Source organism: Periplaneta americana, chromosome 12, assembly GCF_040183065.1.
Source record: "Periplaneta americana isolate PAMFEO1 chromosome 12, P.americana_PAMFEO1_priV1, whole genome shotgun sequence".
NCBI lineage: Eukaryota > Metazoa > Arthropoda > Insecta > Blattodea > Blattidae > Periplaneta > Periplaneta americana.
Window position 1 is genome coordinate 121,499,428 of NC_091128.1, and position 25,214 is coordinate 121,524,641.

General features: G+C 35.5%; 1 protein-coding gene across 3 annotated transcripts in view; it reads left to right on the plus strand.

The window, feature by feature from the left end:
* The first annotated feature begins 7,957 nt into the window (after positions 1-7,957).
* The window catches only part of LOC138710861 (tetratricopeptide repeat protein 14), a 72,063-nt gene continuing 54,806 nt past the window's right edge, over positions 7,958-25,214 (plus strand). For 2 of the 3 annotated variants that reach the window (XM_069842029.1, XM_069842031.1), the window contains exons 1-2: positions 7,958-8,027; positions 23,639-23,857. In XM_069842029.1, the coding sequence (XP_069698130.1) occupies positions 23,694-23,857 (164 nt within the window). In that variant the 5' untranslated portion in view covers positions 7,958-8,027; positions 23,639-23,693. Of the gene's footprint in view, positions 8,028-11,494; positions 11,627-23,638; positions 23,858-25,214 lie in introns of those variants that run through there. The other variant, XM_069842030.1, reaches the window with a different exon arrangement.

Sequence of the window (25,214 nt, forward strand, 5' to 3'; positions counted from 1 at the left end):
TAATAGTTTAAATAAATTCAATATTAACCGCTACTTTGCGCTGTATTTTAAAGAATGTTTACTTTAACCCTCATTACCCATTTTGACTTACACCACTTCTGCTCTGAAAATAAAATTAGGCCCACATTTTCTGAGTTAATTGAAGTCACAATTTTTTCAACAAAATTGTGTGTTCATTTATTTGTTCTCACCTACGTCATATTAACAGTAAGGGCATGTAAATTACTTATTACATAGGTAGGATAAGTTAAAATTAAGCTTATGTGTGAAAACTGGAAATGTAATGTAAAATGCGGTAAACTTGCCATAAACATTTAACAATGTCAATTTTTTTATTTTCCACCTTTGCTTATCTTATGTATTTGGATTTATATTAACGTTTTCGATACGCAGTGTGTATCATCTTCAGATATGTATGTCAGTGTGTGTTGTGAAGACCTAGCCTCTTATTGTGTAGTGGGTTATTCACGTGCTTGTGACCTATCATGATTTCTTAATTTAGCTAAAATTACTATAAATATACTTGATGCAGTGTGGGGTTGCTTGTTATGATTCTGTTAAAAGTCTTTCTTTTGAAAGCACACATAGGTAAATAGAAAATTATGTTAAAACGAATATTATGACACATAAATATAAACAAGTAAAATATACACTATAAAAACACTATAAAACACTGTAAACACTATGGCACTTTTATCATATTTATGATTGGCTGTGTTAGCCTGTTATGTCGTAAAATTGGGTTGTTATTACTGTTCTTGGTTAAATACATAAGATAAGCAAAGGTGGAAAATAAAAAAATTGACATTGTAAAACATTAAGCTTATCGGCATCTCCAAAATGAAACTAATAAACATTTAAACCATAACATCAGCACTATTTGTCACTCAAAATAATAAAGGAAATACCACTTCTTAAGAAATGAAAAATAATGAACTTCATAAATCAATGTCTGTCATATTAAGGTTTAAATCTTCCCCTTTTTTATTTTCAAGTTTATCTCAGCGGCCGAGTTTACCCCAATTTGCGGTATGGAAAATAGTTAATTTCTCAGGAAATAGGGAGAGGAGTTTACAACGCAATGTACCCTACGAGATATGCCTTACAATTTTGAAACTACTAATTTTGACTCTTCTCACAGGAAATATAGAGTTCTAATGATTCATAAATATATTTAGGAATGAATTTAGTTAACCATTCACGTACGGACAATTATAATATTTCAAACCAAGATACGTGAACAGAGCCATGATTCAGTTGTAAGGAGCAGAAAGAATTACGTTTATTCCCAGCTTCTGAAACTTGTAGATTAACTGCGTGTGAAATTCTTCTAGGATTCTAAAGTAAAATGAATAAGAATCATATACACTTACTGTATAGCATAAAAATATAGAAAAATTACGCAAAACCCGTTTTCTGATGTGTTATCATATGTCGTGTGCACACTTTTAACTTGCCTGCCACTAGAGGGCTACTGTCGTGCCAGCTGTCAAAAAATGTTGGCATATTTTATACGTATGAGTTGCGTGACTGTAAGTATTAGACTGTGGTTTAAGTAACATGGTGACAGAGGCGTAATTTTGTAGTTCATTCGCTAAGTAGCACCCCTAGGCTAAGCTGTGATGTTTCTAAGTAATCACTTGGGTATTACCATAACTTGTATTAAGTTTTATAATTTCACTCACTGAACTGGTACATTCCACTTGATATTGCAGACTCAAGAATCATAGTTTCAAGATTTTGCGACTCAGTGGATTATAAGCTGCATTCTTCGAAGGAACAAGCTTTTCAGTTAAAGCTGCAGCAATGTTATCTACAAACGGCCTAACAAATTTCACAGTAGTGATATTAGCAAGTCGTTTTTGGCCGTCTTCATCACAAATTGGCATTGCACAGTACACAGTAACAGCTCAATTTCTGAACACAAATGATTAAGCAGCTGATCTAGAATAAATTTTGCATGAATACTACCTTCATCGGCCTCTTTCTTTATATTTTCCAGTTCTTTATGTAACGGATCTCTTTCAATTAGCTGGAGTTTATCGGTTGTTTTCGTTATCTGATCTTGCTTCTCTTGTAACACCTGATTAAGTTGTGTAATTTTCACATGCAATCTGTTAATATTTCCTTTTAGTTCCTCAAAGTTGACAACGTCCGTTTGCGTCGCTTTATGGTCGTTTTCAACTGGCAAGAAGGGAATGTCATTACCTGATGCTGAGCCACTCGGAACATCTTGTTGAAATAGTGAAAAAACATATTACTAAAATATTTGCGTTTCTTGGGTGGAGGGAGATCAGTTTTAGTAACTGTTCGTAATGGTCTTTTGATATCTGTCACTTTATAACTAGGATAATGAGGGAATATTGTTTGAACAGCATTTGGTTTTAAGAGAAAGGATTAGTGTATGGATATAATTCTAATCATTTTTTATAATCACGATACCACAAAATCGAACTTAAGCTTTGCAGATTTAAGCATTTACGAGCGAAGCTAACCTTACTTAAACCAAGTTGGAAGTAAACAAGCATTGGGAGTACCGTGTACGGAGGTTTTTCTTCAAGAGAGTGCAATAAAATATAAAGAATAAAGGTGAAACTACGGTATCTCCCCACACTACACAATTCCTCAGCCTCATAAAACTTAAATAATCCCTTCAACTAACCCACTAACCTTGTTATATACTCGGTTTAATGTCACTTAGCTATCCTCCTCATTTAACCCATATAACCCATAAAGAAACTTAAATCAGATGTCAGTCCCGTGCGTGGTGTGCCAGAATAAATAATCATATTACAAAAACTCGAAATAATATTGTTTTACAGAAAAAAAATCATTCACAAGTCATTAGCATCATCCTTATCAATTCACTTTATGAGTATTACATTACATATACAGTACTGTGGAACTATTATTAAAATGAAAACGATTATATTATTAAATAATAAATAACAGTCAAATCGAAGTAACTGAAGATGACGACATACTGCCGTCAAAACGATCCTCCTACTGATACAGATACAGTAGGTGTGTTACACAGTAGTTTACACCATGAAGAAACATAAGTGAAATCCACCTAAATAAATATGTACTAGTTACATGACATTTGGTTGTACATTTTTCGATTTTAGTTATTTCTATATAATATATTTCATTTTACATAGGTACTAACAGAAAGAATTGCAACCAGCAATAGAAATTAATTTCAATATTTGTGAAAGCTTTTATTTCATACGTTATTTTCATTCACAAACATCAATAATAATGCAATAACTATGGTAACATTTTGTATTTTGTATATAATGAAGTTAACACGGCTAGCGCGTCTGGCCGTGAAATCAGGTGGCCCGAGTTCGATTCCCGGCCAGGGAAAGTTACCTGGTTGAGGTTTTTCCGGGGTTTTCTCTCAACGCAATATAAGCAAATGCTGGGTAACTTTCGGTGTTGGACCCCGGACTCATTTCACCGGCATAATCACCTTCATCTCATTCAGATGCTAAATAACCTAAACTGTTAATAAAGCGTCGTAAAATAACTTACTAAAATAAAAAAAATGAAGTTGACAATAAAAAATATTATAGCAAAACAATTTTAACGAAGATCCTATCAATTTTTATATGGTTAAGGGGATTCCATTTTCTGTATACAAAACCGGGACATCTGTATGAAATACTGGCAAAAGGAAATGAATGATAATCTACATTAAGGAACCAATTGCATTATTAACCCAAAGCAGCTGGATCAATCTGTGAAAGTAATTACTGTAGGTTAGCATTTTTATTGGACTAGTAGTAAAATAAGTTCAAAGTGTTTTTTAACCTTCCAAACTATTTAATGCTATACTGCATTTTGAAGATCTATCAATTTAAATAGCTTGTATGTATGTGATTTATCTTCCAATTTTTGCTAAAAATACGTGCTTAGCGATTCTATGCTACGAAACAAAAAATAAACTGTGACTTCTCCAGGAAATTAGAGACGTATGGGGTTTCTATCATAGACAAATTATCATAAGATCTTCCATAACGCCGGCAGTAGCTATTTTGCAATGTTTTGGTAGCAACAAGATGGCGTCAGGTTCATCAGAACGGCTTCACTCCGTACAATGGTATTAAGATGGTAGTGTTTACTCTATGTATTCTGTGCTCGTTGGTTTAATCTATATAATCTCGAAATCCAGCAAGCTAGCCGCAAAGCAGCCAATTTCAAGCAAGAGCACAATACAAGCCACAGTATAAGAAGAATCAGTAGGGACAACTCCTGTCGGCACCTTTGATGTTGTTGGTACTAAATTCAAGCTCAGTAAGGTCTAGTTCTCAATGAATCCAACTATGTCGCTAGTATCAAACCACTATCAAAATTATTTATTTATTTTATTGGTCAGTAATACGAATAATCTTGTATGTATATTATCTATCGTTAATTAATATTATGTCACTTGGAAGTCAAAATACTTATATCCGTTGTTGACGTTCATGTTCGCACTTCACCGCAAAGGACGCCATGATGTATTATGTTGTACTTGGATCAATTCTACCAACATAAGCCTCAAACAGTGACTTGAACGTTAGCGTCAATTAGTGAATATTTTCAAGATGATTGGATACGGAAGTAATTATTATTATGGTTATATTGCCATTCCTTTGCCTCATGTCTTTAAAATTATTAAAAGATGAGTAATGAATGTTTTCAGTTAATATTAAATGATGCCAGACCTGTCGCAGATGGAGATCCATCTGGTGGAGGTTCGAGATAATACACCCGGTTTCGTGACATGCGCACTCAGAATTTGTTCCCACGAAATGGATTAGGTGTCTGTATGTTCTCTATACGTGTACAAGCAGTCAAACATCTGTTGGAAAAAGTAGAAGAAGCTCTGAGATATCCGAAGGGAAAATTTAATGCGATATTGATCGATTACAGAAAGGCATTTGACCTATTAAACAGGGAAATCCTAATAACGAAGCTCAAATGTATGATCGCAGTGTAATATATATATATATAGTTACGAAGTTTGCGATGATTTTTTGCATTTCGCGCGATGGTTGCTAGCCGCTTGGAGCACTGTGAGCACTAGGAACAATAGACTATGCCACTGTCATCGTGATCTAATACAGGCCGTAAGGCAGACCATGTGACTCGCTTAACCCGATCACGAAGGGCGGCGTTTCAACCATATAAATTAGTTGGAATGCATAAAGAGTAACATATATTTCTCTAAAATGAATTGTAATTGCATTAATAGAATTTAAAACAATGATTATGAGACACTTCAGACGTAATTAACTTGCGTGTTAAGGTGTAATATTATTTTTGGTCTGAAAATTACGTTGTTCATATGTGTAATACCTGCCTTTATTTCGATTAAATATTGCGAAATTCTTGTACATTCATTTATGCACGATTCAATAATTTTCAGTTGCACCGCACGGATATTTATATATGTTGAAATTATAGGTTATGTTTACTGTACCAGTTGCCCCTTTCTGTCTAATTTTAGGTCTCCAATACCCTGCCACTACATATGTATGTTATGTCATATGGAAATTATAGGTTATGTTTACTATATTTTACTTATATTCCTATATTCGCAATTATACATTATAATTAAACATAATGTCATGTATGACACCCCTCACATTCAATTTGTCTGTATTTTAATACTACAATTGAGTACTGAATTGTACTTACTACCTAAGAGATGAAGTAACACAATCGTACGTAGGTACACTAAGTTCATAGGAGTGGTATGGTAAAGTTTCTGTCTACAATTAAGGAAGGTAGATGTGCTAAATTAAAATCACAATATAAATTCTTTGTTATTAAACCTCAAAATAGCTTAAATTCTAAACTTAAAATGTTGATGCGAACAGGAAGATGAGTTTATAAAATATAATATATACTTTATGAAAATAATATATAAACCTTATGTATTTCATATTTCAATAGTGGAAGGAAGGTGTTAATTTTTTCAAAAGATTACGATATCGGAAGTACAATACATTTTATCGTCTGCTAGAGTAAGCGTCTGTGATGTGGCGATAGTAGCGATCCTGGTGGTTAGCAACTATCTATGGATGCATATTTCAACTGTCTATGTATGTATATTTAGTAAGTATTGAGCTTCGTGACTGTATATATTAGACTATGGTATGATCGAGAAAACCCATCCACTGGCCAAATCATTGGAAAATATTCTGACAGTCAATTTTGTGCAAATTGATGATAGCGTCGAAACATCGAATACCATTGACAAACAAACGGCGTTCTACAGGTGACCCTATGAGTCTCTTGCTGTTTAACATAGCCACAGCAGACATCCTACAGAACACGACGGAAACAAATCTCATTCTCTAAGCAGGCGACATGATATTGGGATCTCCAAACAGAGAAGAGCTGCAAGCAACGTTGATGTAACTAGAAAAATGGGTGAAGAAACACCACCTCACAATCAACTTAGAAAAGGAGGAAAAAATGCAGTGAAAGATACTGTCACTCTGAATGGTGAACCTCTGGCAATCGTCAACAAGTTGAGATATCTTGGAGTAATCATGCAAATCACAACAAAGTCATTCAGATGTGACATACAAGAGAGAATTGCAGCATCCGCGAGAGCCATCTTCACCATAAATATTCTGCCAGTCCTATCCTTAATCACAGCAGTGATGCTTTTCTACACCACCATCTCCCCCATAGCAACTTACGGACTGGAAATAATATGGGAAAAGCTGTCACTCAGAGGCTTGGAAAAAATTGAAAACGTCAAATCTCGTTTTCTCAAATGTGCACTGAGTGTTGGGAAAACGGCACCAACAAAAATGGTCTACGATCTGGCTAGAGAGACTTTCTGCATTGAGGATCTCAGAATCTGAATGCTGCTGCCTTCTATGGAACCCTACATTGAACACCTGAAGAGAAGAGAAGCAAAGAGGAGAGGGATCGACTCTGACTTTTACACTACCAACGCAATGTTGGTCACTATAGGTACGTTAACAGAAAACCACAATTCAAGTCATACAGAGTTTGTGTGCACTCAAAGTTTGATTCTGGCGCCTTGTCAGCCCATTTGAGTTGTGTGGATATAAAGGAAAAAATTGGAACGGTGTCGGTTACAATTACTGAATAGCTTAATCGGTGGAGCATTGGTGCGCTAAGCGAAGGGTCCCGGTATCGATACCCGGCGCCGGAACAATTTTTCCCTTGAAGTTATTCAGATCTGCTTCACAGGAAGCTTTACCTGAAAGTCAAATTTGAATAACATGTACGTCACTGTAGGGACGTTAACAGAAAACCACATGTTGAATCTTTCGTACACTACTTTTAACACTTGAATATAAATAACTGATTAATTGGCGATCTTACTCGTGTTAATTGTGTAAGCATGTGCGGCTTACACAAGTAACACGAATAAGATCGCCATTTAATCAGTTATTTAGAAAACTACAATTCAAGTCACAGAGACCTTGTGTGCCTTGTCAGCCCACTTAAGTTGTGTGGATATAAAGGGAAAAATTGGGACGGTATCGGGTATAGTTCCTGGGTAGCTCAGTCGGTGGAGCATTCGTGCCCTAAGCGAAGGATTCTGGGTTCGATAGCGGGCCCGGAAAAATTTTTCCCTTGAAATTATTCAGGTCTGCTTCACAGGGAGCTTTACCTAGAAGCCAAATTTGAACTAGCGGAACTGTTTCAAAGTTTGTCAATTTTTCGTATCTTCGGTTCTTACTTATCCCGTGGTTAGAAATTTCGCTTCCACTCATGAAATCATAGGTCGGATACCTTTGAACGTCAGTGTACATTAAAAATCGACATTATAACATGAACTCTTGCCTTTGTATTTTAGGCTTCCGCTTGACAGTATTGCCGACTCAGGTCTCCGACTTTCTACATAGATGACTCTGATCTAGCCCATAAAGTAATAACGTAACTAATTCTACAGTCTGTGGTCTTATTTGTCGCATTGATCTGAACTGTAATCTTTGCTGCTCCATGATTCCATCTACCATGTTGTTCTAGTTCTTGATTTTGTTAAGGTGAGTTGAGTTGTTTCAGAGTTATTTATAAAATCATAATATATTATTTAGTTCAGTATTATATATGTTGTTGTTTTGTTGCTGAATTTTTACGAAGCGAATAGGTTATAAGTGGTATTACAGAGATCATTACTATTATTAGTATCTTGATATTTCGTTAACTTTGTGTAATGTACCGAGGCGTACCAAGGACAGACGCCATATTGACATTGCAGTTTTGTGTTCATAAATTTCAGCATTCCAATAGTTTTTATGGTAACGGAGATTTTAAATAGGTATTACTATTTTACGAAAACCGGATAAATAATCGCGATAGTAGTATAGTATGTGTATGCATTTTAATTAATTATATATTAATTATTCCAGTGTATTGCGTGCTTTGTTCGAATTGGCCATTTTGTGAACTTGTAACTGGTGAAAATATTTTTCATTGGAATTTGCTTTATTGTGAAACGCAGAACGAAAATTGTATATTATGTTGATTTACATTGTTCATTAGCTTCCAAATTAGTTTCGTAGACAAAATGGCAGAGGGTATATTAATTATTAGTGTCATGCTACACAGACCTTGCAACTTTGTTTTAAGCTTATACTGAATATATATATATATATATATATATATATATATATATATATATATATATTAAAAAACACGTTAAAACTCTGTATTTGTTGCTACTACGAGTTCCCCTACAGTCACTCTCTGGTAATGCTCATTCGACATCAAAATTATTTTCCCTGCAGTGAAGAAAATTTCAGTATACGGTTACCTCTATGTCAACAATTGTCTTAAAATACTAAAAAGAGCAGGCTTGTCTGTGTCGAATCCATATCATCATACTGATGAAAAGGCACTTTTCAGTGCCAATAATTTATTTTGTGTGCACAAGATTGGAATTTTGCGGTAAAATCGGACAGAAGGTAATCGCGTTCTGGAGTTTTACTTGTACACCCGTTACAGAAAATAACATTCTCCCCAGACTACATATCTAGATGAAACTCTTGGCTAAACTAGCGCTGAGTTTGGTCCTAGTTTTCCGCTTCCACGTAGTCTCCACTGTAGTAACATAACTTAGGTGATAATACGAAAAGTTTCACGCTATGCCTTACATATGCGAATCTGTGACAGGTTAGGTTAGTTTAGGCTTTCATTATGCCTTGCATATACGCTATTCAAAGGGTGGTGGTTTTTTTATATAACAGTAATAAGATAGTGTAATGGGAGATTTTCCCTTCCGAAATCATCGAAACAAACTCAGTGCTAATTTCCTTGGCCTCATGTCACTTAAGCTATCCCCTCACATAACTACTAACTCTGTTCACATACCTCGGCCTCATGAGTTATGGTATCTCATTTAATCCATAATGAAACTGAAATTAGACGTCAGTCCCGTATGTAGTTTGGGGAGATATAGAAGATTGGCCGTACTTTTAATATTAAAATAATCGTTAAACTTTTCAACGCAGTTAATGTCATCCTTTAGGTGCCAGTAAATAATTTTTTAAGGTATAATTATCCAAAAGGATTAACAGACTTTTAAGCTAATATAAAATAAAGTGTTAAGGTGGGTGACATTTTTGTCCCATCCATCATAGCGCAAAAATTGACGCTAATGAAAGTCTTGAAAGCAATAATCATGAAAATTCACATGAATGTAAGAAAGACCGCAAAATGAGTTGAGAATGAAACATTCAAAAGATCTTTTTTTTCATTAAAAAAAATGACTGCAGAAACTGTGTATTTGTGTAGTACCAAGAGAATGGCTGTAATAAAGTAGTTACCTCTTCGATATTAATTGCATGTTGTAAAATTTCTAGGCGGATACATGAAATCAGTTTTCAAGTAGATATGGAATTGGAAAACTTTATGCATATGGACCAATTCCCCAATTGTTGCTTCTTTTTTCCTTCCTTCTGGCCATTCCAAGGTTAGTTACACACTGATAACATCAGTGACATCATCGATTATCAGTGACAGGTTAGGTTTGTTGAAGTTTTTGGTATGCCTTGTATATGTTTTTTTTGGTGGGGATAACAAAAACCTGTACAAACCTAACCTGATACTGATCTTGTAGGACATCACAAGTTCGTGTAAGAAAAGTTGGAAATTCCCTTTTCCTTTTCTTTTTTTGTGTGGGTGTAACATTTTATGTTTCACAGAAGTTTGAATAGGCGTAAATGCTAGATTTAGATTTTAGGAGAGGTGAATTTTAGCGATGCACATACTTTGCGATTGTGAAGCTATTGCTTGCCAGAGGCAATGGCATTTACATTCCTCATTCCCCCTGCTGAAAGAGGTGAGGTTATTGACATTTCCCTCAGGAAACTGCTTTGCTTCATTAGGAGTATTAAGTTCAACTGGGACTCTGGGAAGAGAGGGAGGAAGTTATGCATAGGTAATAGATCTTTAGGGTCGCAGTGCTGAGAAGCCGTATAGGCTTTATGACTAATCCAATCTACAAGAGCGAATTTCCGGGCTAGCGTGCATACTTGAATAGGATAATGAAAGAGAAAGTTTTGACTGCCAATACTTTTATTTCATTTTAGAATAATGATTTGGAGAAACTGGCGCATAGGTAGTTCTAGTAATTTTGAAAGTGGAAGTCGTGGAATTTTTAAAGGATTTTTCGGAGATATAACTGAATATTTAAGGATTTTATAGTGGCATATTTTTAAAACAGAATTATTCGAAAATGTAGTAAATTACGTTTGAAATGTGAGGTGCGTCATAATGGAGGTGAATATTGGTGGTTTCTAGTGAAAAAAGGAAAAGTAGATTTTTTTTTTTTTTTTTTTTTTTTGCTAATGGTGGCTACTTGACTTTCCATCATTCACCCATACGAAGCCAGTTGTTTAGGCCAATTTACTACGATGAAATGAGATAATGATTTGTTGGGATGTCACAGGAAAACTCGATTCTTTTATTATAGCTCTGGAAAAACCCCTGTGTTACCTGGATTACTGGTTTCCCTAACATAAATTATAAATGGGAATACAATAGGGATTGAACCTGGGTCCACAGAATTATAAGTCTAGCACTCTAGCCACTAGACCATCATGGTGGATATAGAAAAGTAGAGATCTAAAACAAACAATACAATGTTGTGTGACATGTGTAATTTGTATTACCGGTAATAGAATAAGCACCAAAAATAGTAAAACAGGACAATTAGTAATGAAATAAACACATAGTTTTCGTAATATGACTTCGTTTGTCTAGCCACCATTATTATTATTATTATTATTATTATTATTATTATTATTATTATTATTATTATTATACAATGTCACGAAACAAAAACACTGAACTCAATTGCTGTCATCCGAATATTCGGTAAATGGGACATTCCATGAAAAGCAGGACATTATTATAAATTTATCATAGTTTTTTTTTTCAGGTAAATGTTTTGTAAAATGGTACATAAAACCATCAATTAAGTAGAAACATGTTGCCTTTTCGTTTTTAATTTTAAGTGTACATCAGCATTTAAGATGACCTCTGTCAACTGTTTCCCGGTAGACTGAAACTGCATTGTTTTTGAGAGACTCAATTGCTTAACAAACATTATTATGCAACTTTTCCCTGTTCTGAGCGAAAAGTGAGTATATATTTTAACATATTTTTATTATTATAACGTTATGAATGTGTTAAGTGATTATTAATTAAGCCAATGAAAATAATGAACATCTAATGAACAACTTGACTCAAAATAGGTTATATTTTGTTTTGCAAAAGAAATAAATAAATTAAAAAAATTTTGATTAACATTTTTTCTTCTTTAATCAACAATTGCATGATCATATTTTGGAAGTGTTTTATTAATTAAAAATAATTAGGTATATAATTTCCGTTGTTGTCCCACATGTGACCATCCTATAGGGGACATGTATCCAATTTTATTTTTATCACCTTTCGTTAAAACAAAACTTGCTCTTCAAGTCTGTTGCATCTGTACTAATATTTTTTCAGGGGCAATGGAAAAGCCCAAGAAATCGGCCAGTGCAATATAGATGAAGATGAGAGAAAGGTTGAAAGTTGAGAATTCGAACTACCAAAAGGAAGAAAATGAAATAATTGCATATCTGAAAAAGAGAAAGAGGGCTTCCATGAGTGTAAAACAAAAGGAGGATTCAAGAAGATATGAAAGAGACAGGAAGAGATTACAGAGAGTAAAGAAGCAGCTTGATAACTTAAATGCGTCAAATAAGTCACGAGTCACCCAATAGACCTAGTCTTTATTCCTGTAAGGCAACATTTTCTAAAGCTATCTGAAGAACAGCTCGATCACTGCTGAAGTCACTCAGGAAGCAGCAAGTTGTGGTAACAGGTCTTGCAGAACATGTTGGAATAAAACTAGCAAATCATATGGAGCAAGATCTTGCAGGCACTCTCGATTGTTCTATAGTTACTAGAGTTTCTTCCGAATGGACATTTATACATGCTCAGGAATGAAAGATGTTATGATCTGGGGGAATGGGAGAAAAGAAAAATAGTAGAAACACTACTTGATGATGTTTCTAAAAGAGGCCTTTCGTATTTTCAGAGAGGAAACTGAAAATTTTAGAATTGAATATTCAAAATTTTGCAGCCTTCACCCAAAGAATATTTTGTTACTAAAAGAAACTCCAGTGCACCAATGTAAAGGCAAAATTCATGAGAATTTCATTTTAAAACTAAATTCACTTTCACCCAAGTGTACATATTCAAGTGAGTTCTGGAAGAATATATTGTGTGATGACAAACTGGACTCCTTTCCAGGAACAATTTGTGTGATCATTGTTCAAATGGAAAATTGTGTTGCCCAAGTCAACCAGAAAATAAAGTGATTTGGAAAATGTGGGAAAAGAACAGTAATGGAAGGTTACAAGTTTCCACTAAACAAACCTGCATGGGCGAACTTTTTGAATTGATTATTGCTGAGCTGCCTGTTATGATAGCTCATGTTAATACAAAAGGAATACAGAAGAAAGAGTTTGAATGTGATAAAAATAAAGAATCTGATACATGTATACTTCATAATTAGCGATGTCATTTAGCTGTGAGTATCTGATTGAATTCAAAGTGCTCTTTGGTCACGCACAAGTGTACTTTTATTTACTGCAGCTGTTTTCTGTAAAAGGCACTGTAAAGCATACCGGTACCTTATCTGTTCCGACTGACAATCTAAGGACAAAGACATTGTGTGTTGCTTGTCTTTCTATATGATGAAATCATTCGCTCAGATGGTGATCAGCCAAAGTTAGAAATAATATGGAGTGATGGGTCATCGTCAGAATTTAAAAATAAGTTCACGGTAAAGATGCTGTAAATACTTTCTGAGAAGTACAAGAGAGGTTTTGTTTGAAAGTATTTTGCAACTGGCCATGGAAAAGGCATCGAACAATCCTTTTTCAAATAAGTTTAAGTTTCCGTAGTTTTGTGATATTTATGATATGTTGTTCTGTTAAAAAGTTATATGTAATAAGAGTATTTACAGTCATTATCTGTTTTAATTCCTCCCATAAGGGTAATTAAAAGTCCCACATGTGACCAAAAAAATTCTACAGGCCCATCGGTTAATGTTTTGTTCAATGTGATTGCGTGAAATTATAGAATTTTCTGCAAGTAATTCAGAAAAAAATACAGCATAGTGACAGCATTAGCAGATGGGCTCAATTTCTATCAGAATTCAGTAATTAGTTATGGTAGGGAAATGCATGTGTCCTGAACATGACCATCATGTTTCTTGTATTTTCTAAGTACACAAAAAAGCTAAAACTTTTCAGAGCTCAAAAAATCAGTCGTTGACACGTTCTTTTTGGCATGCAAGACTTTTAATTAAAAATTTGGTGAAGACGAGAGTTGATTGACTTCCGCCGATTTTGGAATAAAAAGTGATCGAATTTCAAAGTGAATTTTTGTGGAGATGCATTTTAAAACTTAAGCATTCTATTGGTAATTGTTTGAACTCAACTAATTGTAGAGATATATGTGGCAAATTAGCTGTGAAATGACAGTTCAGCGTAATGCGAGTGTAAACGTTCTTTTTTCTAGTTAATGTAATGGTTCTAGTCATATGAAACACATGATGTGATGTAACGTGAAGAACGCAGAACTGGTATTAATTCAATAGCCACTAGAAAACACTCAGCCAGAGCACATAATAGTAGAATAAACACAAATATCACAACAAAACTTTCTTTCTAAGCCCGCAATTCGTAATGTCTCGTAAATTATGTCGATACGACATGTAAGACTGCTGAAAGTGTAGGAAGAGAAATCTCTCAATCCTCGTTGCACCAACAATTTACTTGACTAGTTATATGAAGATAATGTAATTAAGAAATTAGTACAAATGTCCCACATGTAGCTGTGGAATGCCCCAAATATTTACAATATCGTTGCCAAAGGGAGGTGTATAGCAAGAAAGGGCACATTCTTATAACAGGCAGTTTTTAATGTGTGCAAGGCATACCCAGGGTGCGAATTAACAGGGAATGAGGGGGATTTTCTCCCCTTGTTGGAATGTTCTCCTCATCTCATAAATTCATATTATCATCTCTGCCAGGGATAACTTCTATCCCCCTCACAAAATATAATTGTTTTAATACGAGTATACTCTACAACGTATAAAGTAAGCAAAGAAAATGATATTGATGTATTATCATCACCAGCAAGCTGACAACAATCATTAACTTTGAAATTACACACCTTATCTTAAGCTTGCTCATGGATATAATTAACTCATTCAGGTCTACTATTTTTAAAAATGTGTTCCAGCCATGATATAGAGGTGAGTTTATTCATTACTTTATTATTCTTACTTCCAGTGTTTACATTTCTTCACAGTAATGTCAACAACAGCAATAATAATAATAATAATGATGGCTTTTAAGGAATCTGGAGGTTCATTACTGCCCTCACATGAGCCCGCCATTGGGCCCCATCCTGAGCAAAATTAATCCAGTTTCTGCCATCATATCCCACTTCCCTCAAAACCATTTTAATATTATCCTCCCATCTACATCTTGGCCTCCCCAAAGATCTTATTCCTTCTGGTCTCCCAACTAACACACTATATGCATTTCTGGATTCATTCTTACGTGCAACATGCCCTGCCCATCTCAAATGTCTGGTTTTAATGTTCCTAATTATGTCAGATGAATAAAATGCATAAATTCTAACTTTAAGCTTTTGTGAGAACAGACTGGATGACAAAAGCTTCTCAACCGAATAACAACACACATTTTCCATATTTATTCTGCTTTTAATTTCCTCCTGAGTATCATTTATATTTATTACTGTTGCTCCAAGATAGTTGAATTTTTCCACCTCTTCAAATGATAAATTTCCAATTTTTATATTTCCATTTCGTACATTATTCTGGTCACGAGACATAATCATATACTTTATCTTTTCGGAATTTATTTCCAAACCTATCTCTTTACTTCAAGTAAAATTCCCGTGTTTTCCCTAATAGTTTGTGGATTTTCTCCTAACATAGTCACGTCATCTGCATATACAAGGAGCTGATGTAATCTGGTCAATTCCAAACCCTCTTTGTTATCCTGAACTTTCCTAATGGCCTATTCTATAGCAAAGTTAAAAAGTAAAGGTGATAGTGCATCTCCTTGCTTTAGTCTGCAGTGAATTGAAAAAGCATCTGACAGAAACTGGCATAATAATAATTATTTTACGTATGGTAGTCTCTATCTAGGATTCTACCCTTCCCTCATCAGAAATCTTAATTCGCACCCTGGGCATACCAAAAGCCTAAATAACCAAACCTAACAGATTCCCGCACCTCTCCGCCAGCTTCCACTTTTACAGCAACTTTCGTCTGCTATTTTCGATGAGAAGTGACGTTGATACTTGTTATTATTTAATTTTTTTTTTATTTATCATACGTATGACTCCACCAGAAACCAAGGAAACCTAACCAAGAAACCTAACCTAAGGTAACAAAATCTTACATAAAATTTCCAGTGTACACTATCATGAAACATTCGTGATGTCACACTAAGTTATGTTGGTAAGACTGAAGAAACAGCTGGAAAACAATTGAAGGTGTATTAGTGGAGTACACAGGGAACTACCTCTAAACTAGTTTAGTCAAAGATTTCAATCAATATTCTAATGTGCCAACTCCATTATTGGTGATTGCTGTAGGTCGACAGCTTAGCTGTTCTGCCAATCAGTAAGATGCTTGCAAAAACTCGATCACTTGCTCATGTGGAGGTTTGCAGTGGCAAACACATGCACACACATGACATTCTAAGGCATTCACATGGCTATATTGTGATAAAAGCATGAGGAACTGACTCTCCAAGCACTTTGAAGTGTACGTTCTAAATCAGTGGTCGTCAGCACTTGCTGAAATGTGCAAAGGGTATGCGGTGTCATCCCCTGTGCACCGTCGTGCAGCTAGCAGCTACAGAGTGCACCATAGTGCACTGCATTTTCCGTGGGTAAGAAACTCTAGCCCCAGCGTGCTCTGTGCTGACGACCCCTGTTCTAAATTATGAATTGAGTGTTAAGTGCTTGGTGATTAGTGACTCTAATTATGGAAAGTGAAGAGTTTTATATATTAGTGGCCTATTACTGAAGCTGTTTTCCAGAAGAACTATAGGTGAAAAAAAGCGAAATTGTGAAGAAAATAGACAATGTCTGTAGATACCAAATTTAACTTTCGAGCATAAAGACAAGAATGAAAAGTATGTATGGCATTTTAAGGTATCCAATACACAGATATGCCTTGGTTAGCTGCATCTGAATAATTAAAGAAACTTTTTTTGCTGGCTTTGTCATTTTCAGCAGACAATGGAGTGTGGTGTAAAAATGAGTTTGCCTACTTGAATTGTCTTTCTGTGGCTGCCAGTAGGCATGAAAAGTCTATATATCACTTAAATATTTTGTTAGTCTGAATAGCTTTAGAAAGATAAATCACTAACTGAATGAACATTGAAGAATTAGCGGTCAAATACATAATGTTAAAATCATGAAAAACCATGATATTCTTAAAGTTTGATGTTTTGCGTTTCCTGAGAAAGTAGGAATTGCCTTTTTGTGGCCATGACGGGCAGATACTTCTCATAACAAGGGAAACCACATAGAAGTTCTGGAATTAATTCTTCTGTACATATGGTCCACTATTAGGGAACCACTTAAAAAAATCAACAGTTTTCCAGGGCACTTCTTCTGCAATCCAAAATGATTTGGTTGCCACCATCTCTTCTGTAGTCACAGACAGAATAAAGCTGGAGCTCAGGCAGAATGACTTTATAATATGGTTTTGGATGAAACCTCTGATGTAATAACTAAAGCTGAGACATGTAGGACTGCAGGACGATATCAAGTTAACTATATTGCAATGTTTGTCGAAGGTAAATAGTGTGGAGGGGTGGGGGAATGGTTGCATACAGTCATGCGACTCAGGCAATAGAACACATTTACGTTGTATAGTGAACAGACCTCCATGGTTGTATTACCTATCTTACGTAACGTATAATATTTATAATGGCAGAATCATCAAATATATCAACAGTAAACAAGTTGTTGGAGGAATTAGGCACACAACATTTCGCAGTAAGTGGGGTAAATATCCTATAAAATTTATGTAGCACAGAAATTAAAATTAAAAGTACGAAACGTAAATTCGTAACACAACATTGTAATACGAAAAAACATAAAGCACAGATAACAGTTTCAATTGAGGAAGAAGGAAAAGAATCCCATGTAACTTAGAGTTCAATGGGAACCACACAAAAATATTTTTCTCATGATTTATGTAAAATGATGGTATGTGTCAATATACCAATAAATAACGTTGAAAATTCAGACTGCTTACAGAACACGATTATTTGGCCAAACACTTAAATAAAATAGGAATTTACACAAATCCAAATTGCCCCCTATGCAACAAAGAAGAAGAAATGACTGAAGATCATCTACAAACCTGTGAAGTTCTACCTGATGGATCCACCACAGAGAAATATTGGAGAGCAAGAACGCTAATGGCTTCGTTGCCAAAGCCCGGCATTAGATAACAACAACAACACGTTGAAAATACACACTTTAAAAGCTTTATGTGAAAAGGGAACTCCCCAGTCAATCAACTTTACAGAAATACAGTGGAACCTCGTTAATCCGGACCAATTGGGGCTGAGAATTGTCCGGATTAGCAAAAGTCCGGATTAACAGAAATAAGAGAAAAAATTATATTCCCTGACTAAGAACAAAAAATTGTATACACTAATAACATAATAAAGAACAGTACCTGTGTAATTATTAAAAGTTATCCATTATACTGTTGTTACTTTGGTTTAAAAAAACTGTCAATTTTCTTTTGAGGTTTCTCGCACATTTCTTTCACTACAAGTTCACGCAGGTGCCTCATGTGACAGTAGTAGGCAGATATTTGTTTATTGTCACTTCGTTGAATGAAATTAATCACTGAATTCAAATGTTCTTTCACCTCACTTAATTTCATTTTTGGCAGTTCCATATCTGGATCCTCATCTTCAGATTCATAGTCTCGATCGTCGTTTACGCTATCCACTATTTCGTCTTCATTCATTATGTGGTAGCCGGGATCACCTTCATCATTGTCTAACCAGTCCTCAATCTCTTCTACTGTGACGGATTTCTCACCACCCCTTACGAGTGCTTCATGATAGTCCTTTAATTCAATGCCTTTGCTCTCGAGTTCAACACTGTTGTCACACAAAATTTTATTCCATGCATTGGCCAAAGTAGAAGGTGCTATATCTTTCACTGCAGCCGCAAAATTGAAAATCATAGACCTGAAGTTGTATGACTTGATATTTTGCAGTGTTTTTTCTGCTCTTCTGTCTTCGCCATCTGTAGATTCTTCAACTTCAAAGACTTCAGACAGAAATCTCTTTCTATACAACCTCTTTGCAGTATAGATGACGCCTTGGTCCATTGGTTGCATTAGCGATGTTGTATTGGGAGGTAAGAATAGACATCTGATTTTACCGTCTGCACTACAAAGCTTTTTTTCATCGGGATGAGCAGGTGCATTATCCAATAAGATTATGGCTTTCACTTCAGTATTTGACTTATCCATTTGATGTCTTCTTATTTCTGGCACAGCGTAGTTATGGAACCAATCAGATGTGATATTTGCTGTGAACCAAGCATTTTTAGAATGGTAGTAATGGACAGGCAAATTAGACATAATATTTTTAATAGCCCTTGGCTGTTTACTCTTGCCTACAATGACAGTCTTTAGGATATGGCTTCCATCGGCGTTAGCACACAACAATGCAGAGACACGTTCTTTACTGATCTTGCGACCAGGTGTATTTCTTATGGATTTTGATGCTTGTGTATTATCAGGCAGAGCGCGCCAACACAGGCCTGTTTCGTCAGCATTATACACCTGATTTAAACCTAACCCTTCTTCCTTCATGATAGAATGCAGTTTTTTCTTGAATGGCTCTACAGCACTTGCATCTGCACTTAGACTCTCCCCACACATTTTTCTGTTCACTATGTTGTGGCGTTTGCGAAATCTAAACAGCCAGCCGGCACTAGCCGTAAACCCATTTACACCAAGTTGTTTTGCCAGGCGTTCGGCTGCAGCTTGAATTTCTACTCCTCTCACTGCTATTCCACTTGCACGAAATTGTTCGTACCACTTGTACACTGCATCGTCCAAGTTTTGGTCCGCTGGCGCCCGCATTCGCTTAACTCGACAAGTTTCTTTATCCACATTACACTTCAAAGCAAATGACAACAGTTCACTTTTTTTCTTTCGTATATCGGAAACTGTTTGTTTAGCAATTCCGTACTCTGCACAAACACTGGCAACAGCGGCACCATTTTCAAGATTTTCAATGATCTTTAATTTCTCATGCAAAGATATAGTTTTATGTTTTCGCTTTCCGGACGAAGCAGCTGGTTTACTGAATGACATTGTCCACCTTGAATTGATTCACCAATTTAAATTAACACTGTATAAAAGAGAGAATACTGTACTGTACTACTGTAGTGTTAAACTGAGTCGAAGTCTTACAGGGTTTGTAATAGCACAAGGGTGGAGGGTGAAAGTTGCATTCCAGGCGGATGAGGGTGGCAGTGATGGTCAAGAACAAGGTCATTGGATACATTTACAACTCTGGAAATACGAATATAGTATGCCGAAACTTAAGCTGCGCCATGCGAGAATATTTTCATTTATTTTCCACTTTTTTTTCAACAAATATAATTTTTTAAGAATACTTGTCCGGATTAAGCGATATCCGGTTTAACGAGGTCCGGATTAACGAGGTTTTACTGTACTATGTACCGAAATGCTATTATGATGTAATATCTCGCATACTACTAAGTATAGGAGATAGTGAAATATGTACTTCCATCGATGAAAGCACAGATCCCGCTGGATGATTTGTTGCAAATGTCGTTACGGGCATTTTTCCACCAGACAAACACAATAAATACTTTTTTTATTAACCTCTGAAATTCTTGAGAAAGTGGATCATTTAAATATAATCAAAGCTTTTCAAACGCCTATGACCCTCTATAGCCAGACGAAATAAAAAATGATAATGTAGTTTTTCATCACAGATGCTACATTTTAAAAGCAAGTAAGGAACTTAAGCTATTTAGCCGAAAGTTATTCTAGCCCATGGGCTACATCAAATAGTCGAAGTTCGCTCCTGCTACACTGATGTGGACAGTTTCTTATCGAATGTCAAAGAAATATTTTTAATACAGCAAATCGGGTTACTAAATTCAGTGAAATAGCTCCTGAGTCCTGCAGTAATCCGTTTTAATGAGATGCAGTCTATTTTGCTACACATTATAAAAGGGTTGTAGACGTAATAAAAACGTAGGTAGTATTTACTACAACAGACTCCACAATCCAGTAATACGATGTTACCTGAGCTCCAGTTTATTTGTCATGTGAGTAAACACCTTATTCTCTGTTGTTTACTCTGTAGAACAGCGTACAGAGTCTTTACACTGACCTTCCCTGCTCTCTCTACTTGCTATGCTATAGTTTGGGTGCACTTAACGACAAACGTCCTAGATGTCCCAGCTTTAGTAATAACAAATCACAGCTCTCAAATGTTTTTGTTTCTTTGATCAGAATGGACAGGCTCGGGAGAGATTCCTTCACTTCACTGATATTAATAGTGATCGTTCATCTGCAACCCTTTTTAGAACATGCTAAAATAATTGTGAAAGATTTCAGCTGTGGTAGCAAACTTATTGGTCAAACCTAGAATGGCTTTGCAGTAATAGCAGGACAAGTCAGCAGTTTAAATATTAAAGCAAAAGACTATATTCCACTGCAGTTTCCGTTACTTATACAATCGCGTACTAAATTTAACTGCAACAATCCACCTCAAATTTCGAGAAATGCAGGGTTTTCTTTCGAACACTTTGGGGACTTCCCTTCTAAACGAACATAAGTTCCGCACCATGGCATCGTGATCTAAGGCATCCTGTCTAGGACTTGCGTTATGGAATGCGTGCTGGTTTGAATCCTCATGGTGGAAGAAATTTTCTCATGAAATTTTGGCCAGTGTATGGGACCAGTGCCTACCCAGCAACGTGAAGCACTTGGGGAGCTACGATAGGAAGCAAAATCTGATTACGAAAGCCAGCTATGACTGGAGGGATCATCATACTAACCACACGATATCTCCATTCTAGTTGGATGTTCATTCACCTCTGCTTCGCCATGTAAATGTGAGGCCAGCAGCAGGCTGCTCAGTCTGGGTCCTTCAAGGGCTGTAGCGCCACGGAAAAAAAAAAACATATGCTCGTTACTGTTTTGTAAAAAAGAATATTGTCTTTTGCTGTGGAGTAATGGTTAGCATAACTGACCGTGAAATGAGCTTGCTTGGGTTCAAATCGTGTTTGGGCCAAGTTACCTGGTTGAGGTTTTTTTCTGGAGTTTTTGCTCAGTCCATTAAGGGCAAATTCTGTGTAACTTTCAGCGCTCCTCTCTGGACTCATTTTGCTGGCATTATCACCATTTCATTCAGATGCTAGATAACCATAGCAGTTGGTCAAGAATCGTAAAATAACCAATTAAAAAGAAAAGAATATTGCCTTTAGTAGCACCTACGATATGGAATTTTGCCTCTAGACTTGTGAATACTGTAAAGAAGAAATATGACAATGGTTTTTCAGCATGTACTTGATTATTCTGCAGATTAAGATAATGATACTGTCATAAAAGCTCAAGGTTCCTTGTCTTTCCTGAAAAAGTTTCAGACTTGTTTCTTGCTTATGTCTCTAGACAAAAAGCATGGATATGGCATACTTACAAATGGCTTTTAGGGAACCTGAAGGTTCATTACCACCCTCACATAAGCCCACCATCGGTTCCTATCCTAAGCAAGATTAAGCCTGTCTCTAACATCATATCCGACCTCCCTCAAATCCATTTTAATATTATCCTCCCAACTACATTTCGGCCTCCCTAAAGGTCTTTTTCCCTCAGGTCTCCCAACTAACACTTTGTATACATTTATGGATTCACCCATACATGCTACATGCCCTGTCCATCTGAAACATCTGGATTTAAAGTTCCTGATTATGTTAGGTGAAGAATGCAATGCATGCAGTTCTACTTTATGTGACTTTCTTCATTCTTCTGTAACTTCATCCTCTTGGCCCCAAATATTTTCCTAAGAACCTTATTTTCGAATACCCTTAACCTCTGGTCCTCTCTCAAAGAGAGAGTCCAAGTTCCACAACCATACCTAACAACCGGTAATATAACTGTTTTATAAATTCTAACTTTATGGGTATGGCATACTCGTGTTAAAAAAAAAAGTGGAATGAACAACCAAGAAACTGGAAGAAATAAGGGAACATGATTTCAGGAAAACAGAGAGAGAGAGAGAGAGAGATGTTGGACGGCTTCTCAAAAAGTTCAGGATGCATAGAATACAGGACGTCACAGAATACAAACGTCTGTTCGTGGAGATTTTAGATAATATATTAATTCACTCCATGGGAAAACTTGACTTCTGCTTACTGAACAGTAACATGCATGACAGATGCAACAAATCTTTCCTGAAAACTCTTTAAAGACACTGCAGATGCAGTATGGTACTTTCTTTTATATCCATTTTGGGAACGAATTGTCTGTCCTCTTGTTGTTGGCAAGAGTTTAAAGATAAAGTATGTTTTTGAAATAGTTACGTTTATATGTGAAAATGGCGAGCAAAGGAGACTATAAAACTTGATAAATTGTCACAATTCCTACTACAACAACTACAGCTGAAAGGACATTTTCTGCATTGCGTAGGATGAAAATGTACTGCAGGTTAACTCAAAGACAAAGATTATCTTTGCTAGCAATGAAAGCTTTACTTTGTCTTAAAAATTCGACTGGCATTTTATGATGTGATAAAGTTTGAGAAAAACAGGAAGGCAGACTTTTATCTTCAAGTGAAAGATTGCTATGGTGATTCATCATGTTATCTTTACTTTTCCAAAGTCTGAGAATTATGTTAGATATATAATATGAATGTTTTTATTTCATGAATTGAATAAAAGGGGAACATTTTTCTTCTGTATTATAAATCTGGGTTGTAATAACGTATTTTATTTACAGTTCTAATTAAAGTACTCTTCTTTTCAGTGTGTTAAATATTTAGCTTTGCTTGGCAGAGAAGGCAACATCAAAGGCTGAAGACATGGAGTCTTCATTAAATGCCGAGTTGGTCACTCGTTCACTGAACTTCCATGGCCAGCAGTTGCAGAAGCTGTGGGAAAGTGAGAGGGGAGAGGCTGACTTGACAAAGCTTAATGTGAAAGATCTAGATTTCAACGTTTATCAACAAAGACAGAAAAATTTAAGGTACATTCATTTATTGTAATATACTATCAAGACGTAAATGCATTCAGATGCTCGCTCGTTCACTGTACTTTTATTTCTGATGTGGATACTTTCAAGTGCCATGTGGCAACGTACAAGTACTGTACCTTATTAAAATGTTCCACAAACAAAATAAAAACTATTATCACTATAAGATTAAGGATATTATGCAAAACTAATACAGAAGTTCTAAATTTAATGAAGCTAACATTACTTGTTAACAGCCACTGTTAGATAGTGGAAAGGTGCTTTCTAAAAAAAACTAGTGGCTTGTGCAGCAAATGCTGCAAACTAAGTTCATTAGACGTTCAAATAAAAATTTTGCAGATTTATTTTCAATGAAAAATACCAGACATTTTGAAAGTTATTTGCTTCTGTAGTAATGAAACATACTCCCTCTGAATGTTTTTTTAATGCAAAATACTTTTTCTTGAACCTATCCACCTTCAATTTTTTGAGTTTCAACACGAAAACGCAAGTAACAATGTCAGGATGATCAGTGAATTTTTCATTTTGGAGTAAAGCAATAGCTATTTCTGGTCATTGTGGATTGTAGATGAAAGTTAAAAAAGGTCAGGTTTGCTATGTTTTCGAACAATAGACATAGCATCTTGGTAGAGCTGCTGCATGTAGAGTTGAAATGTAGAGAGTAAAATCATTTTATCCTGCTAAGAGATCTTGCTTAAATGTTCGGGAGACTACATAATTTTGTAGGCCTCTTATCAGTAAGTAATACCTTTTAGTCTTTCCTTAGGAACTGTAATTTTTGCACTCTCTCGAACTAATACTGAAGAGAATGACGCATATAAATATCTACACCACACTGCTATTAAGTATATGAAAAAGACCCAACCCCACTTGATTAATAACTATAAAAATATTTGATTTTTAATAACAGTATTGTTATCTCACTTAAGTTTATATATATATACACACACACACACACACACACACACACACACACACTATAAAGCCGCCACTCAGTAAATTATAGACATGAAGATCTAATTTAAGATATTCTCTACATCTACTTACATAACCCCAAAATGTTCACTTTCATATCATCAATATAGCATTAAGATGTATAATTAATGAAATAGTCATATCATGGCATTAACTATAATAATATTTAATTTCTAATGGTAATAATGTCATCAAACCACCTCAAGTTTTATAGATTTTAATATCCTATACACAGGTGTACTGAGAAAATTACACACCGCAGAATCAGACCTGTAAATTTGTCTTGAAGTTTTTAATAACCAATTGAATTTGAGCTCTAAATATGTCAGCAATCCTGCAGCTTCGTGTAATAGCCTGTTGTTTATTGTAGTGTGTT